At 32.9% G+C, this 17982-nt stretch overlaps 1 protein-coding gene across 1 annotated transcript; it reads right to left on the bottom strand.

The window, feature by feature from the left end:
- Window positions 1-3242: 3242 nt before the first annotated feature.
- Window positions 3243-8217, bottom strand: LOC137403619 (uncharacterized). The gene is made up of 8 exons (XM_068089599.1): window positions 8076-8217; window positions 7780-7833; window positions 7434-7541; window positions 7093-7169; window positions 6849-6970; window positions 6454-6558; window positions 6232-6277; window positions 3243-4242 (listed from the first exon to the last, which is right to left on the bottom strand). Exons 6-8 carry the CDS (start codon window positions 6502-6504, stop codon window positions 3773-3775), a joined length of 567 nt encoding a protein of 188 aa, XP_067945700.1. The 5' UTR covers window positions 6505-6558; window positions 6849-6970; window positions 7093-7169; window positions 7434-7541; window positions 7780-7833; window positions 8076-8217; the 3' UTR covers window positions 3243-3772.
- Between the last annotated feature and the right edge of the window lie 9765 nt (window positions 8218-17982).

The following is a 17982-nucleotide window of genomic DNA, read 5'->3' as shown; positions in this document are numbered from 1 at the left end:
TAGTATTCCTTACAGATAGTGAAAGATTGTTTAGATAGCTTGACTAAAGTGCAGAATCATCAAAGAAGTTGTAAAATTTAAGTTTGTTAATTAGAATTATACGGTCAATCGTATAGAAGGAGTTTGAAAAATATAAAAATGTGCCCGTGTAACTGTGCCACTATCAAAATTAAAGTGTAGCTTTTTAAACTTTTCATTAATAGCTCCTGTGGTGTTGCTCTTTTCAAAAAAATCCCTATTGGTTAGCAACCAGCAAATTTAGGTCTCTCATATATGTAAGGACCGTATTTTTTTACCAAAACTTTCTCTATAATTTTGGATAAAACTGGTAGTATTGCAATAAGCCTGTAGTTATTGGGATCTGTTTTCCTAACTTTTTGGTATAGAGTGACTTGCTATCTTCACACAGTTTGGAAATGGGGATTTTGCAATTATATTATTAATAAAGTCTTTGATTATAAAAAGGAAATTTTTTTAACAGTTTTAAATAAATGTTATTATGCCCTGCTGATTTTTGCATGTTTAACTACTTTATCACTTTTATTATAGTATCCTTTAAGTCTAGGACCTGCTCATATTTAAATTTATTATTAGATATCAGTAATTGCTGTAGATAGAATTTTTAAATTATATTAGAATTAGGAAATTTCACCGCCAGATTTACTCAAATATTCACAAAATAGTCATTATTACATTCAGAAATATTTAAAAGATCTTTAATTTGACGCTTCCTACATCTATGGTTGTAGGACCATGATTAGAATGTGTAAAATCTTGTTTCCGAATTTTGTTTAAAATTTTTCATTTATCATTTACTTTTCATTTACACTTTTCACACTAATCACGAGAGATTTTTGATTTTGCGAAAAACTTTCCTTAGTAACATAGTTTCTAAATTTACAAGATTTAACTAAAACCTGTGTATTTAAAGGCTCATGTTTATAGTGATTGTGATTGTCTACTTCTTTTTTAAAATACTGTAAACAATGTACAGTTGATCCAAAGCTTTCTAAAGAAATTTTTGTGGATTTGCCTGAAGCTTGAAGCTGCTTGTGCTGTTAAATCTGCTATAATTTTATAGAAATCATAGAAACTTTGATTAACATCGCTATATTATTGTAAACTTTATTCCAATTGAAACTTGAAAGTTTTTCTTTAAAAATGTGTAGTTAGCTTGTGAGTTATTATTACAAATGGGTGATTCCGGGTTGGACTGGAATAATTCAACTGATGTAACCATAGCATGATGATCAGAATTTTCTAAATCAATTGTACAAAAAATTATTTTCTTTTCCATGACAGTTGTGATAATATGGTCTAGCCGAGTCTCCTTGCTGCTGCCTAATTTGGTTGGAGATAACATTGTGTTATAAAAATCAAAAGAGATGAGTATTGTTTCGTATTTTAGAGAGTATTTGTCTAAATAATTGTCATTACAGGACTATAAGACTATTATTATTAGAATTCTATAATAATAGTAATAATAATAGGATTGGAACTGATTTGTTATATAAGCAGTTTAAAAAATTGGAAAACTATTAGTGAGTTTAAATACAAATTGTTAACAAGTTTGTCTTTACAAGTTCCGTGTTATGGGCGTCTTTATCAAGTATTAATATACTGTACATCTATCACTACTATGAACATTATAAAGTATTGATATACATCCATCACTACTATAACTATTATAAAGTATTGATATACATCTATCACTACTATAACTATTATAAAGTACTGGGTGGATGGCGTCTACCTGCATTTAGCCAAGCCGAGTCAAGCCAAGGTCAGATATAAAAAAGATAACGATTTGTGAGTTTCTAGCCGCAATTCCTAAATCGGTTGCGGAATGTACACAAAAATAAATTTTGGCGCCTCCAAATATAACTGAACGTTGACAAGGTCGTTTCTACGGAACTACAAAACTGCTAATGCTAGTTGTACTGCGTAGTTGTAGTAGGCTGTTGTTGTAAATGGTTTTTAGTATACTCTTGAATAGGGCTTGTACATTGATACTATTATTATTACAAACTATTACATATGTACTACATTGCAAAGCAGTTATTTTATATGACTACAGCAAGTTTTGGCTTGCCCATAAAACAACTATACTTTTTCTTCTAATTACAATACAAATTAGAACCTGACTTTTCAGCAATTATTAGCCTAGCTACAAAACAGTTATATTTCTATTTAATACACGTTAGAACCTGACTTTTCAGCAATTATTAGCCTGGCTACAAAACAGTTATATTTCTATTAAATACATATTGGAACCTGACTTTTCAGCAAATATTAGCCTAGCTACAAAACAGTTATATTTTTATTAAATACATGTTAGAACCTGACTTTTCAGCAAATATTAGCCTAGCTACAAAACAGTTATATTTCTATTAAATACATGTTAAAACCTAACTTTTCAGCAAATATTAGCCTGGCTACAAAACAGTTATATTTCTATTAAATACATGTTAGAACCTGACTTTTCAGCAAACATTAGCCCAGCTACAAAACAGTTATATTTCTATTAAATACATATTGGAACCTGACTTCTCAGCAAATATTAGCCTGGCTACAAAACAGTTATATTTCTATTTAATACACGTTAGAACCTGACTTTTCAGCAAATATTAGCCCAGCTACAAAACAGTTATATTTCTATTAAATACATATTGGAACCTGACTTCTCAGCAAATATTAGCCTAGCTACAAAACAGTTATATTTTTATTAAATACATGTTAGAACCTGACTTTTCAGCAAATATTAGCCTAGCTACAAAACAGTTATATTTCTATTAAATACATGTTAAAACCTAACTTTTCAGCAAATATTAGCCTGGCTACAAAACAGTTATATTTCTATAAAATACATGTTAGAACCTGACTTTTCAGCAAATATTAGCCTGGCTACAAAACAGTTATATTTCTATTAAATACACGTTAGAACCTGACTTTTCAGCAAATATTAGCCTGGCTACAAAACAGTTATATTTCTATTTAATACACGTTAGAACCTGACTTTTCAGCAAATATTAGCCTAGCTACAAAACAGTTATATTTCTATTAAATACATATTGGAACCTGACTTTTCAGCAAATATTAGCCTGGCTACAAAACAGTTATATTTTTATTAAATACATGTTAGAACCTGACTTTTCAGCAAATATTAGCCTAGCTACAAAACAGTTATATTTCTATTAAATACATGTTAAAACCTAACTTTTCAGCAATTATTAGCCTGGCTACAAAACAGTTATCTTATTTCAACTTCATGGACTTGAAGAGCAAGTATTAGACTGGCTACATAAAAGTTTTATGACTTTATACAAACTAAAGCTTAGAGTTATGAGAAGGTATTATCATTGTATGTTGTATGTAAAAGTTATATACTATTTAGATTTACATAGCATTTCTCAACGAAATATAATATGTACCAAATAGAAAAACCATTGAAAAAGTTGAATACACCAAGTTGCAAAATTGTGTAAAGAAAAAGTATACACTGAGTACAGCTGAGTACACACTGCCTTGATGCATATTCCACTAATGCAAACAAACTGACTAGAAATACAGGATGGCTAAACTATATAAATGTATGCAACATAAAAGTTAATAAAACAGTAGTTACTACTGGATCAGGGCATCAAATAAAAGGTAATACACTATAATAGTCCAGTGTGAACAAACAATAAAATTTTGTTTTAAAACATATTGAAGATATGCCAGTTATCCGCATACATGTGTACATTGGAAAGCATAACAGGAAAGCATATGTTTAGCTATGCGTAATGGATTTTTCCATACCATAATATGCTGGAGATGGCCTACTATCGTCATCTTTTGGAGTCAACTTCTTACACCATGACTCGTAAGCTTCTAGTACAGCTGGACTCAGTCTAATAAGTTGCCGACTAATGACCGGATAGTCAGAGCTACTCTCTTTAAGATAATATAAAATGGTCTCATTTACCATCTGAATACCATAATATGTTCCAGATATATGCTCCTGTCGACAATGTTCGTAATCTTCGGCTGGAACTACATTAAATACACCATAACTAGTATGGTGTGTTTTATAGCGCTTCAGGTACTTGATTTTATAATACATAAGCTGAGCATCTAGTGAGACAGCAGGAAATTCCACAGGGTTTTCTGTAAGCTCCTTGCCATTCCAGTTGGTAGCTTCATGATCTTCTGTTGTCGTGAAACACTTCACTGCTCCAACTCTGGTGGATTCTTCCTTGGCTATTACACAAATAAATAAATAGAAAACATTACAGACTACTCCACAAAGTTTTGATCTAGTTAACCCTTTGCTTCCAAAATCCATAAAAGCCCGGAATACGAGCATTGTCTCAGCGTACGGATCTCGAAATAATTCGGCCTTCGATAGACCTTTTTTAAAATATATTATTTATTAAAAAAACAGCATTAAAATGAGTAATTTGATCAATTTCCGTCGGCTTTGTAATACTGTTTTGAGGTTATAAATAATACCTAATACGCATGTGCAAGCAATACACTTTGCAAAGATGTGTTCTTTTATGGAAATCTATTCATCATGAACACACGCGGTTGTTCAAGCTCTGCTAAAAAAGTTTGTTTAGAGAAAGACATCGACTGGTTTGGAAATGAAGAAAAGGATATCAGGTTGGAATAATGTGGGGTAGACGATGAAAGTGAAAAATAAGATCAACAGGGTGAATTGGATTGCAAAAGTGAGAGTGAAACGGCCGGCGATGAAACCGGGAGTATTTACGGATTTCAAAGAGGAGCTGACTTAAAACAAAAAAATTACATTTTGCTGACAGCTTGGCAGGAGTAAGTTCGAATTTTTAAACAGGTAAGTATTTTTAATATTTAAAGCTTTTTATAACATCGGCCATTATAAATGTTATATTTAACGAAACGAATAAACATGGCCTCCAAAAACATTGCGATGCTTCGGAGCCTGTTGATGGTAAAGATATTTGGCGAGTTATTTATTTAGTTTTGCATATAAGTATTTTTAAAAAGCCTACTCTGTTGTCTTACTGGTCCACAATCCTTTATTATCTACGCTGATTTTTAATAAAATTAAAAATAGAAAGAAAAATAGAAGCAAGTTTACTTTCTACTGTGCATTTTGCTGACAATTTTGAACAGCCTGCTAGCAATAGATTTTTCAAGTTAGAAGATCTTTTTGCCATGATATGCGACCGGTTATATTCTGTTTCACTGCCTGGTAAATTCATATCTATAGATGAAAGCTTGCTGGCTTGGAAAGGATGACTTGGACAACCAGTTTCTTTGCAAACTCTTGCAAACATATGACACCGTGCAGATGCTTATCATAAACCATTTTCACAGAGTTATTGCTTCCAAAAATGTATTTGTTATCGATGTTTTATGATAGAAAGGTGGCAACATTGACACATCACAATGTTGATAGAAATATTCACAGACGAATAACTTTGCAGGGACGATCTACAGGGAATAAATGGCTGCCTGTTGAGAAATTTCTAAGCTTTCAAATGCATATTCATTTATAGCTCTATTCCAATTTGCATGTACGTTATAGCGAAGTTTAGGCGACATTGTCAGGCCTCCATTTTTCGCTGGTCTTTTGGGTCACGCACTGAGAATTTCGAGTGGTGCTCCCGCAATGCATCGGAGCTCATAACTCCACTTTCAATGCTCTTTGACGACCAATTTTTTTTGCAAATTGTTGAGAACCTATGAATCCGTGCATGTATTATTTATACAACATTGCCAATTACCTTTATCAATTAGGAAAATACAATTGAAAATGGTGTATAAAAAAAATTAATAGCTTCAACAAATTGAGACTTTTGCTGGAAAGCATTTGCAAGCTATCTGCATAGAAAAATATCAGCTTGTAGAGAAATTTCTCAGCTTTCCTATGCATATTAATTTATGTAACTATCAGAATAGTGATGTAAGTTACTGCAGTTTTTATGCAGTCATGCCGAAGGCTCAAATCGCCCTAGTAATTGCCTCCGTACGGTGGTATTTTCCCGGCCGTAAGCGCGCCGTAGCCAAAGGGTTAAGAACATGCATTAGATATATATAAAGCAGGTAATGTCCATAGATACCAACACTATACTATTTAAAGATATCAGAATAGTATTCTCATGCTCTAGATTGGTGAACACAGTAAAATAATTTTTATGTATTATTATGATACAAATATAAAACTTGTTAACCTGTATGTGACTTACATCTTCAACCTACCTGCTTCAATAGAGAGCTTGATATCCGCCAATGCTCGACCATCTTCCTAACATAAATAAAGACAACTGGTTAAAAACGAAATTCAATGCAAAAATGTTAAAAAGTTGTTAGTTCAGGTTGAGAAAATTAAACCAAATAAGTGAGGAAGTATCTTAACATCTATTTACATACAAGATATACAGATGTGCTAAATCTGCTGGGAATAGTTATTGTTTCACATACCTTTATACTTGCCAATAATTCTTTACGGTATGTGGAAGGATTTAAAGACATATCACCATCTTTTCTATTTTCTAGCTCAAACAATTCAACATATCGTTGCGCATGCTGAAAATATTAATAACATTATAAAAATGGAGATTCTTAGAATTATTCTTTAGTAAGTTTACAACAACAAAAATGTGCCGAATATCTAGAAAGTTCAAGATTATTGCATAACCCCCTACAAGGAATCACACTAATTTTGGTGAAAAAACATTGTGGTTAACAGTGAAAATTGACAGAATAGGACTAGGTTCCTTAGTAATAGTTAATGTGTAGATAAATAATCCAACCAGACGTTTCCTACTGATAATTGTTGAAGTCTTGAGACCTCTACGAATGAGAGTGTCACTCACCTTGATAACATACAGTCCACAGCTTCACCTTGGTAACATACAGTCCACAGCTTACACAATCTTTCTGTTGCATAGCCGTCACAGCATAATCAGCAAACCTCTCATCAACAGAAACAAGCTTCCTGTAAATATTGTTGCTAACAGTGAGCTTTTGGATTAAACCATTTATGCTAGAATGCAAAGGCAATAACTGTTGCTTTTTGTAAGATTTACCGACAAACCTAGTGAAGAATTTCATGCTCACCTTTTTTCAATGGTCTGTTGTCCTTTGTAAGAAAGAGAGTCCATTGAATGAATTTTTCAAAGTTTCCTATCTACCAGCTGCAAACAGAGTACCGTATACAACTTGTATATAAAGCTATGCAAGCTAATGCAAGTTGCATGTTATAGATACACGCAGAGCAAGTATTTCCGTGTCTACAAAACAGTTACCTTATTCAAGTTACATGCTATATAAAAGATGTGCTGTTTTAAATTTTTAAAACAATTATAATAACTATGCACAGCCATGCAACGCTAATTGTTCTCAAAATTAATATCTTGACATAGTCTTTTAGTATAAAAGTGCAGCATAAGAATACTAACCATTAGGGAGTAATGACTTCGCTCAGAATCATGTCTTGGTACTATAATAATGTCAGCAGGCTGGTCTAATGCGTTAGTGAGACTATCATGGATCAGTAGAGCATGAAACTGAAAATAAACATTTGATAAAGATAAAAAAGTTAACGAATAATACAATATGGCAAAATCTTTTCTGCTCCGTTAAGCGTTGCATAATAAGTTTATAAAATATATATTTTGTTGATGTAGCAAAAATTATGATAAAATTAATCCCATGATGAACTTTTACCGCTGATTAAATGAAATAGAGATACTTTGACAGCATCACGTCACATCAACTTTAGATCACAACCTCAGAAAGACATACCTTGATTGTTGATTTCGACTTGGAAATCGCCAGTTCTATGCCAACATCTACCACCTAAAATAATTAAAATAAAATCTAAAACTTGATCCAATATTTCGAAGGAAAATTACAATTAGAAATTTAACAGACTGCACTAGAAGACACTGTTGCCACACAAACTGTCATCAAGAACATAGTTGCTTATAAAACATCTGTCTAGGATCTATTTTTAGCAGCGTAACATTTTATTAAGAACAGTAAACCTTTTTGGTATTTTTTCAATGTATTATGTTTTTATCACTCTTTTATATGTATACCTTATATTTCTAGTATCTAGAATAAATCTAGACATTTCCAGCACCAGCAAAACACCAAAAACCATTCTTTAATGCCAGTAATCATTCTTAATTTACAAGAAGAAGAGTTTTGACTGCAAGCGTGCAGCACGATGCTGGCCCACGATGCCGCTCGCATTAAAAATGCAAAAAAGAAACAAATATTGCCCGCTAGAGCAGGACGTTTAACACTGATGTCAAAGGTTTCTTTTAAAAACTATACAAAACTATTTTCTTACGTCCATGGTACTACTGATTACATATAATCGCCAACACAGCTACACAGTTTTCAAACCGAGTTAGGAACTGCGGTCTAGAAACTCACAAATCGTTATCTTTTTTATATCTGACCTCAAGCCAAAGCCGAGCCCAGTTCAAGTAGAACAGAGGCGGGGCCTACCAGCTATATAAGCACAAACATTTGCAGTAGAGAGCAGAGCTGTTCTGGGCCTGTTCATTGCCTATTACTTGAGCATTCTTGTAACACTTATGAACTGAGCAGATAATCTACTATATAAACGGCAATCGTTGTCTGTGTATGTATGTGTCCGCCTTATAGAGTACCGTACTTTTCGGACTATTAGCCGCTACTTTTTTCTGACAGTTTGTGGGCCATGCGGCTTATATATGGGTGCGGCTATTCTGCGGTTTTCTTTAACCGCTAGGGCACATTAACGGGAATCTCCAATTAGTACACGCCTCTACTAGGGATGGACGATAAATACTGATATGCTAATCTCATATTTTTGGGAGTTGTCTTTTCGATATATCAAGTTACCAATAACTCCAAAATATTGGTGATGCAATCAACTACCTACCAAAATAAAATAACTATTGATCTATCGGTCAACGATAGGTCATTGATAAAACATTGAGTTGACAAAAAAGAATTTCTCAATAATTATCAAGGGAACAAGGATTGTCATGGCATAAGATCTACTGAAATGATAAGATTGTGTGTGTGCAAAAATAGTGTTCAAAAGATTCAGTTGGGTACTTAGGTTTCAGTCAGCATTTATTAGGATAAAGAAAATACCTTTGATTCAGCAACAAAATCACAGCCAGAACAATTGCGATATCGTGATCTATGAATAAAAAGGATTAACTGCGGAAAAAAACCATCTGTACCTAATTTAACTAACAACAGCAATAATATAATATGTTTATTATATCTCCGAAATGTGATATTAAAAGTAAAATGGCAAGCTGCCGTGTAATATACACAGTTTGAAAGTTGCGTTGGAACGTTGAAAGTTGGTTGTGTTGAATGTAGAATGGTTTTGACAGCGATATGTAACAGAAAGTAAGCATTAGCATTAACGCGACTGGAAATTTTCTGCAAACTGGAGTAAAATAAAGAAATATTCTTGTTACAAAGGGGCATTGTAGTTCGGCCCTAGCTTGTAGATAAGAAGTAAAGAAATCTGGCTAATGTTCTAGATAATTTAATGAAACCTTTGGTAATTGGACAAAAAACATGGGCTGATAAACTGTGTACCACAGATGTGGACACCACCCAAACTGTGTACACCACCCAAACGGTCTACGTTAATTAAAGAAACCTTTGGCAATTGGACAATGCAATCATTATATACTTTGATGTAGTAAATTCTAATGACTATTCTTATAATTAAATATTAAAACTAGAAATTCTCCTGTCATACAGCCCACGACCAAAGTGATATCGGAAAAAAGAAAGGGTACTGATGCTTGAGAAATGCAATATTAGCCTTCAAGTGGCACTGCAGTGCAATAGGATAACTGCAATGGTAGCTGTAATGTACTGGGTGTGGGTGTTATTATATACAACAAACAGCAACAATGAAAAAAAAGGATTCTATTGTTATATCTCTCCCCCGCAATAGGAGAAATGCAATATTAGAGGGAAAATGCACTGATATTATTAAAATAACCAATATTATTAATATAGTAATACAGTAATAACAAAAAACCAATGCACAATTTTGTTTACATTTCAAAACTTCATAGCTAACAATATCAAGAAGTTGTGATATTTATATAGATTTTTAGAAAATCTATTTAACAAAACTATTTAAAAAAAATAATAACAGTAACATATTGCCCAACATCGATCACTATATACTTCGATCTTGTAAATTCGAATGCTTCTTCTTATAATTAAATCTTATGAAATCGAATAATTATTCTTATAATTAAATTCTGTAATAATTTCATAAGAATCGTTAGAAAAAATATCATCGTCATTTCCTTTACTTTCACTGCTTTGTGCATCAGTTAGAATCCCAAAGTACTCAAAAGTGTCCAAAATGTCAGTTTCTTTGAAATCGGCAAAAAAATCCGATTATATTTCAGTACTTCTACGCTAATTACAGAAACCTTCGGCAATTGAACATTTCCATAGATTAGTGAAATGTGCACGATTGTTTGTGAAATTTGGACATCTTAATGGTTATACTATATGTCGCACAGCCTTATTGGCGTTTCGTTGACCGGTCTTAATTTTGATTAAAAAAGGCTTCTCAAGTTTCCATTTTGATTTTAGGTCGAATTAATCTGTCTATTTATGTATCATCCGATCAGATGGGTTAGTTTTAGGATATTGCGGTAACCTGTCAAAGACTTGGTAACATATTTAAATAGGTTTATATGTGTTTTGTATCGTTATTATGCTGCAACGACTCTACACAAAAATGGTTAAATTTGTTGAAGAGATTTCGGTACAAGGGTTTGGTCACAGCCATTAACGGATAATTTTTTGGGAGTCGTGTGCACATGTGTATTTATCATATGTAAATCTCCCAAACAATCGCTTTGCTCGTGTTTGGTCGTGGGAAAATATTAGAATGCCCAATCTGTATCGCATGAGATTTGATCTCGGAACCTCTGGTTCGCATTTTAAAAACTGTTTCACCATTTTTAAAACAAAAATATTTCCAACGTTTGCTCGGATAACTGTGTTCTAATTGGGCTTTCGATGAACATGATGAACATCATTTAGCTGTCCACAATATCTTCTGGCCTCATGTTTTCTTCTGCACTGCTGAACTATTTGATATTAGTGTGTAAGCAATTTTTATATGCATGTCCTTCGAAGTATTAGGACAGCGTTAAACAAGAAACCACTATTAACCCGAGACAGTAATTATTACTATAGCGTTGCTCTGAAAGTTCATCTACCATCATGAATTTAACTCGATTTTTTATATATGTAGGCTACTTTGAAGTAGAAATACTACGTTAGACAAAGAGATACCGCTAGCCTAAAACTGCTATTGATTATTGCTTTGGTATTGCTTTCAAAGTTTTAACGAAAGAAAACAAAAAGTTTCAAAATAGGACGAGAGAATTAATTGTTATTGATATATACGAATCATTATTAATACGATTTTGTGTACACTTTTCTATGGATCGTGTTGGTATCGGTTGGATCGGGCTCGTAAAGATCAAATAGCGTCAAAGTGGTGGCCAAATGGAGGTGGCGTTCAATTGGAAAGTGGCGGTCTATTTATCAACCCTTCTCTCAGGTTGACGATCAATTGGAGGTGGCGTTCAATTAGAAGTGGCATTCAATTAGAGGTTTTACAGTATATAGATTGAAAATTGATATACATCTATCACTACTATAACTTTTATAAAGTATTGATATTCATCTACCACCACTATAACTATTATAAAATATTGATATACATCTATCACTACTATAACTATTATAAAGTATTGATATACATCTATCATTATTATAACTATTACAAAGTATTGATATACATCTATCACTACTATAACTATTATAAAGTATTGATATACACTTATCACTACTATAACTATTATAAAGTATTGATATACATCTATCACAACTACAACTTTTATGGAGTATTGATAGATATCTATAACTACTATAACTATTATCCCACGACCAAACGAGCTGAGCGAATGTTTGAGAGTGTTTATGATAAATGCATGTGCACACAACTCACGAAAATTATTCATCAACAACGTCGCAAACCCTTGTTACAAAATCTCATCAACAAATTTAACCATTTGTGTGTAGAGTCGTTTAATTATAATAACGATACAAAACACATAAAAACATATTTAAATATGTCACCAAATCTTTGAAAAGTGTCGACATATTACTAAAACTTACCCATCTGAACGGATTATACACAAATAGACTGATTGATTAGGCCTAAAATCGTTATTAAAACTTGCTAAGCCTTACTTTTCCCAAAATTAGGACCGGAAATTGAAACGCCGAGCGACAGAGAATAGAACGATTAAGTCGTGCGCATTTTACAAAAAAATAACGTGCACATTTCACCAGTCTATAGCATTGTCGAATTGCCGACGGTTTCTTTAATTAACTTAGGAGTACAGTTATACTTCAACTTACGAGTGCTCCAACGTACGAGAAACTTGAGATACGAGCCAGCTTTTAAGCAAGTTTTAGCACTAACATACGACCATATTTGAGATACGAGCACGTGAGTCAGTTGCCAAGTATGCCGGAGGTGTTTTATGACACCAGCACCAATCTGTATTTTTCAACTGCACAGGTTATACTTTTGTACCGTGTTTTTGTGCACGCTTTTCAGTGCAGAATTATGTGAATTAAAAGTACTGTGCGTAGACCAAAAGTTTGCCAGTAAAATAAAAAATAATGCAAAGAAAAAGCAAATGATAACAATTGATATTAAACGAAAAATTATTGAAAAATATGCCAAATGTGGATGCATGATTGAGCTAGCTCAGCAATATGACAGAAATACATCCACAATTATCAAACAGAAGGATTATATTCAGGGCATTTAGCTCGCAAAAGTACTAACCGTAGTTTCTAAACGGCATGGCGATCTTCACCACCGCTGATGGAGAGACCGCTCAGGCAATGGATAAAAGATAAACAATTGGCCGGTGACAGCGTAACTGAAACGACGCTATTTGAAAAGGCCGTTGCTATCTATCAAAACTATAAAAATAGACATTCGGACAAGATGGCTAGTGGTCGTGCATTAAACCTTTGTGACGACACCTGGGTTCGTCCTAATCGCGACATGTTTAAAGGGCGACAAAAGCAAACGTCCTTAGATGGGTTCATCTTAAAACGGCCGACTAGTCGTGAAAGCGAAACAAAGGAAAAATTAGCTAACTAGCGAGAAACTTGAAACTATGAACGACGAAAAATTTTTAATTACGTTAAGTTAAAAATGAAAGTTTGCTTTTAGATTTGCTTCAAAGTTTGTCTTTTAAGACTTTGATAAAATCCAAATTTATCAAAGTCAACTGTTGTAATGAAGGATAACTTATACATATATCTCTCTCTGGCAAATGCTAGCGTTAGCTGCTATTGCATGTTGTTATATTGACATTTTACTAAAACTCGATATGGACTCGGAATGGAACAGATTACTAGATTTACATACATTATGCTGTTGCTTGGAAATACAAAGACACCGCTAAAGAATGGATTATGCCCAGAAGTTGTACACACAACACACACAACGGGACGTACAGATAGCAAGCCACACCAGCAACAAGACCCCTGAAGGCATCCAAAGTTCAATAATTCAAATGCAGCAACCAGCTAATTAAGAACTCTAAACATAGAAGAATCAACCACCAAGTGAAGCTAAAATTCATTCTCCTTCCAGCTAAACACTGGACATTGACAAAATAATTTGAATATACCATCTCATTAATCTGGTGAATTTCCATTGACGTACTAGAAGACAGCGCTCCCTCAATGACCAACCACAGTAACCGAAAGACACAACCCTTAACACTTATACGCCTACCCTCAGGCTAAACATATGCCTATAAAAGAGAACATTTATAGTAGTTCATCCTCTTTTGACTGTGACCTCTTGTAGACGTACAAAACAGAGCTTAAGGGCAGACACAGCTAGCTGTTGGCGTCAGATACTTTATTACTTAGCTTTTATTACTTATTGTTGCTTTGCTTTATTTTAGAATTTTGCTATTGTGTATTAAGGTTTTGGTTTATGAGAATAAAGAGTACTTCTATTGCTACACTGACATCTGATAAATAGCATATTTAGGCTTGGACTAAAGATTTGGGTCAAGTCCTATAAATTGAACTCTTGGCAACAATTCTTGGCAACCATAATAAGGCGGCTTGCCTTCTGAGACATTAATCATAAAAGCATAGTCTGGATAAAGTGAGACAAGGTAATCACTAATCACTGATGTTAGTGTGGTGTTCGAGTGAGTAAATTCCTTAAATACCACACATAACAATGTATTTAATTTTACATTTTAATTTAACACATTTCCTTACATTATTTTTTATTTGTTGCTTTTTGAAAGCAAGTGGTAGGTTAGGACAATAACCAACATGTTCTTTCTGTTACAATATCTTGTTTTGAGTGTTTTATTTGCATTTTACAGAGTATGGAAACCAATAAATATATATTTAATTGTTCTATTTAAAAATAAATTGTACCAACATGCGAGTAAATTGACATACGAGCTCAGTCTCAGAACGCATTAAGCTCGTAAGTTGAAGTATGACTGTACTGAAATCGTTTCATTTTTGCCGATTTCAAAGTAACTGACATTTTAGACAATTTTTAGCACTTTGGTATTCTAACTGATGTCCAACTCAGTGTAAGTAAAGGAAATGATGATGATTTTTTTTTCTAACGATTCTTATGAGATTATTACAATATTTAATTTTAAGTTTGGATGACTACAGAACAATGACTACGTAGTACAGATTTGTTAAAAATCTATGTAAATATCACAACTTCTTGATATTGTTAGCTATGACGTTTTGTAATGTAAACAAAATTGTGCATTGGTTTTATATTATTACTATATTAATAAGATCGGTTATTCTAATAATATCAGTGCATTTTACTTCTAATTTTGGCCAAAATTGCATTTCTCCTATTGCAGGGGGAGAGATATAAACAAATAATCTTTTCCTTTCATTACTGCTGTTTGTTGTATATAATAACACCACACCCAGTACATTACAGCTACCATTGCAGTTATCCTATTGCACTGCAGTGCCATTTGAAGGCTAATACTGCATTTCTCAACCATCAGTACCCTTTCTTTTTTCCAATATCACTTTGGTCGTGGGCTGTATGACAGTGGAATTTCTAGTGAAGTATTGGTATATACTATATAGTATATACAGTATATAGATTGAAGATTGATATACATCTATCACTGCTATAACTATTATAAAGTATTAATAAACATCTATCACAACTATAACTATTATCAAGTATTAATAAACATCTTTAAAGCTCTGACAATACTTAACAAGAGGGGCTCACAGGAAATGATGCGCTACTCTAGAATTGCATTAACATCACTCACTGTCTTACGACTGTTTCAGACTAGTAATAGAAATTATACCATTGTAAAGAAGAGTAGAGTTGTCTCCACATCTCTTTCTTCCCGTTGCGTGTAGACGACTCCTCCATTTTCAGCTGAAGTTCTATTAATACCAGGTGTGCCAGGCAGTTTTGTTGCTCCGGGTGAACCTATTGCTCCTGATTTACCTGAAATAGTAAGATTAAAACCTGTAGTAGAAGATTTAGAAAAATTGCATTATAGACATAGTTCTACTGTAACTGTGAGACATTCTTAAGGGTGAACATCAATATGAATGAAGTAAGCATCATTTCAGCTTTAGTAATCAATATCAATTAGCCTACTCTTTTGGATTGTCAGTTACTTTTGGTTTTGGTATTGTTATGTCTCACCCTCCTCTCCTGGAAGACCCTGTGACCCTTGCAAGCCTGTAGGTCCTTGAGATCCTGGTGGTTCTGGAGGTCCTTGAGGCCCTGTTAGTCCTTGAGATCCTGGTGGTCTTTGAGGTCCTAGAGGTCCTTGAGATCCTGGTGGTCATTGAGGTCCTGGAGGTTCTTGAGGCCCTGGTAGTCTTTGAGGTCCTGGTGATCCGATAGCATCACTCTTACTCTCTGAAGCTTATATATTGATTATTATAGTTACATACATGTATTTATGCTGTCTTATTTGTTATAATTAGGAAAATCTCATGATTTGATGAGCGTTGAAAACACATTTATAAAATAGAAGGCTGCAGCTTGGTAAAATAAGAGTAAAACAGATAACTTTTGGTCAGAAAATTATATTATTTTAATTAATGAAGCTATGGCTTAATTTATTTAATGTACGTTGTATTTTAAATGTTAGGCAATATAATTCAATGTAATTTATGCAATTTATCATATTATAATTTAGTCTAGTATACTATGTTTTCTGTTTGCTATGTCACATAATTCAATATAATGTCGCATATTGTAGTTATCTGCAATTGCTATACTATAGCAGAGTATAATATATTACAATATAATATAATGTAGGCCTATATATTTTACAGGTTGTTTCTTAACTGCTTATCGTCTTTCAGTAATACAATATGAAGTATAAATATAACTAAATGATATAAAGTTAGAATTATGTAAGAACTAGAGGAAAGTAAAGACATACTCAAACCTCTAGATAAATTAATGTTGATATCAACTCTTTCTTCCGAACCTTTTAGTTCATCACTTGGATAGACAGAAACTCCATGTAGGTACTAAAATTATTAAAAGGCTTTTTAGTAGCAAGTTTTTACTAAAGCAAATGTTTTGAGTACTTAATAAGATTTTTTATTGCAGTAATTACTTAAATTGAGAAGTTTAATAAAAAAATAAATTTCAACAGATTTGATTTCCCATTTATGGTTTTATGATAAAAATCAAGAAGACTTGTAAAAGGTTAAGAAGGCAACATGTAACATTGTTTTTCTTAATTCTAAAAACAGACGGACATCTAATAATAATGTGACAGATCGAATATTCAATACAAATGAGGCATTTTATGTAGTACACAATTTGACTCCCAAAATAAAACTTGTCCATGTGGCTTTTGTGAAGCCAAGTCATTCCCAACATTCATGAAAATGTAATGTTTGTAGCATGTGGTTGCTATGAGCTTCCTAAACGCCAACAAATATAACTGTTTAAAATCCAATCCATCATCTTTGAAGGCAGATTTCTCAGGTTGTTGTGGTCACCGTATTGACCAACACCAGCTTCCATAAAAAGCTGTATCTCATGATAAACTGCCTCAATTTAAATTCTGAAAATAGTTTTGAAAAGCTTAGAATTTTCTCTATTATATAGGGCTAAAGTAGTTTTGTGATTTGAACTTATTTGTATTGATCTGTCACCTATACTATTGTTATTTTTACATCTGCGGTATTTTTTAATTGTGTTGAAGTTGAAATATTTAGAACAATTGCAGATGTAACAGAAAAATAAAAGGCCTTGACACTGTTGTAGTTACGCGAATGACAATCTATTCTACTAACTGAAACACTACCTTTTGCACTTTCTTTTGCCAAGGTGTTGTTGAATACCCTTCTTTGGCTTTAAATACTATTAGTCACAAATTAGGCACTCATACAATTCATTTTCCCTTCACCTAATTTTTCAGATACGGATTGCTAAGAATGTTGTGTCTATTGCATGCTGCAGTCTATAAGTAGTGATATAATAAAAATATTATATCACTACTAGAGGCTAGTAGTGATATAATATTATATCACTACGAGCCTATAGTAGTGATATAATATCTTGATTATATCAAGATATTATAATAATCCTATTAATAATTTATAGGATTATAATTATATAATCCTATAAATTACAAATGCTTGTACAATGCTAGAATCTCTGAGTACTTTCCTTGAGACAACTGGTCTGATTTCTGTTTTCAACCATTTCTAGGCATTTTGCTACTTAAGTTTTACAGCAAAGCGTAAGATTTATCACATAAAATTAATCTAAAAATATCTTACAGAAACGCTTAAATGTAAAGATGCTTATTAAAAACATGCCATGCAAAGGACACTGGATGAGAT

The sequence above is a fragment of the Watersipora subatra genome, chromosome 1 (assembly GCF_963576615.1).
Source record: "Watersipora subatra chromosome 1, tzWatSuba1.1, whole genome shotgun sequence".
Taxonomy (NCBI): domain Eukaryota; kingdom Metazoa; phylum Bryozoa; class Gymnolaemata; order Cheilostomatida; family Watersiporidae; genus Watersipora; species Watersipora subatra.
The sequence above is the reverse complement of the archived record's forward strand: the minus strand, read 5'-3'. Positions and strand labels throughout refer to the sequence as shown.

Excerpts from the sequence above, each read along its gene's own strand:
- LOC137403619 (XM_068089599.1), bottom strand. The coding sequence starts at position 6,504 with ATGTCTTTAAATCCTTCCACATACCGTAAAGAATTATTGGCAAGTATA. Across the intron at positions 6,278-6,453 it reads AATTATTGGCAAGTATAAAG|GAAGATGGTCGAGCATTGGC; the intron begins GTATGTGAAACA and ends TATTTATGTTAG. Across the intron at positions 4,243-6,231 it reads CAAGCTCTCTATTGAAGCAG|CCAAGGAAGAATCCACCAGA; the intron begins GTAGGTTGAAGA and ends TTTGTGTAATAG.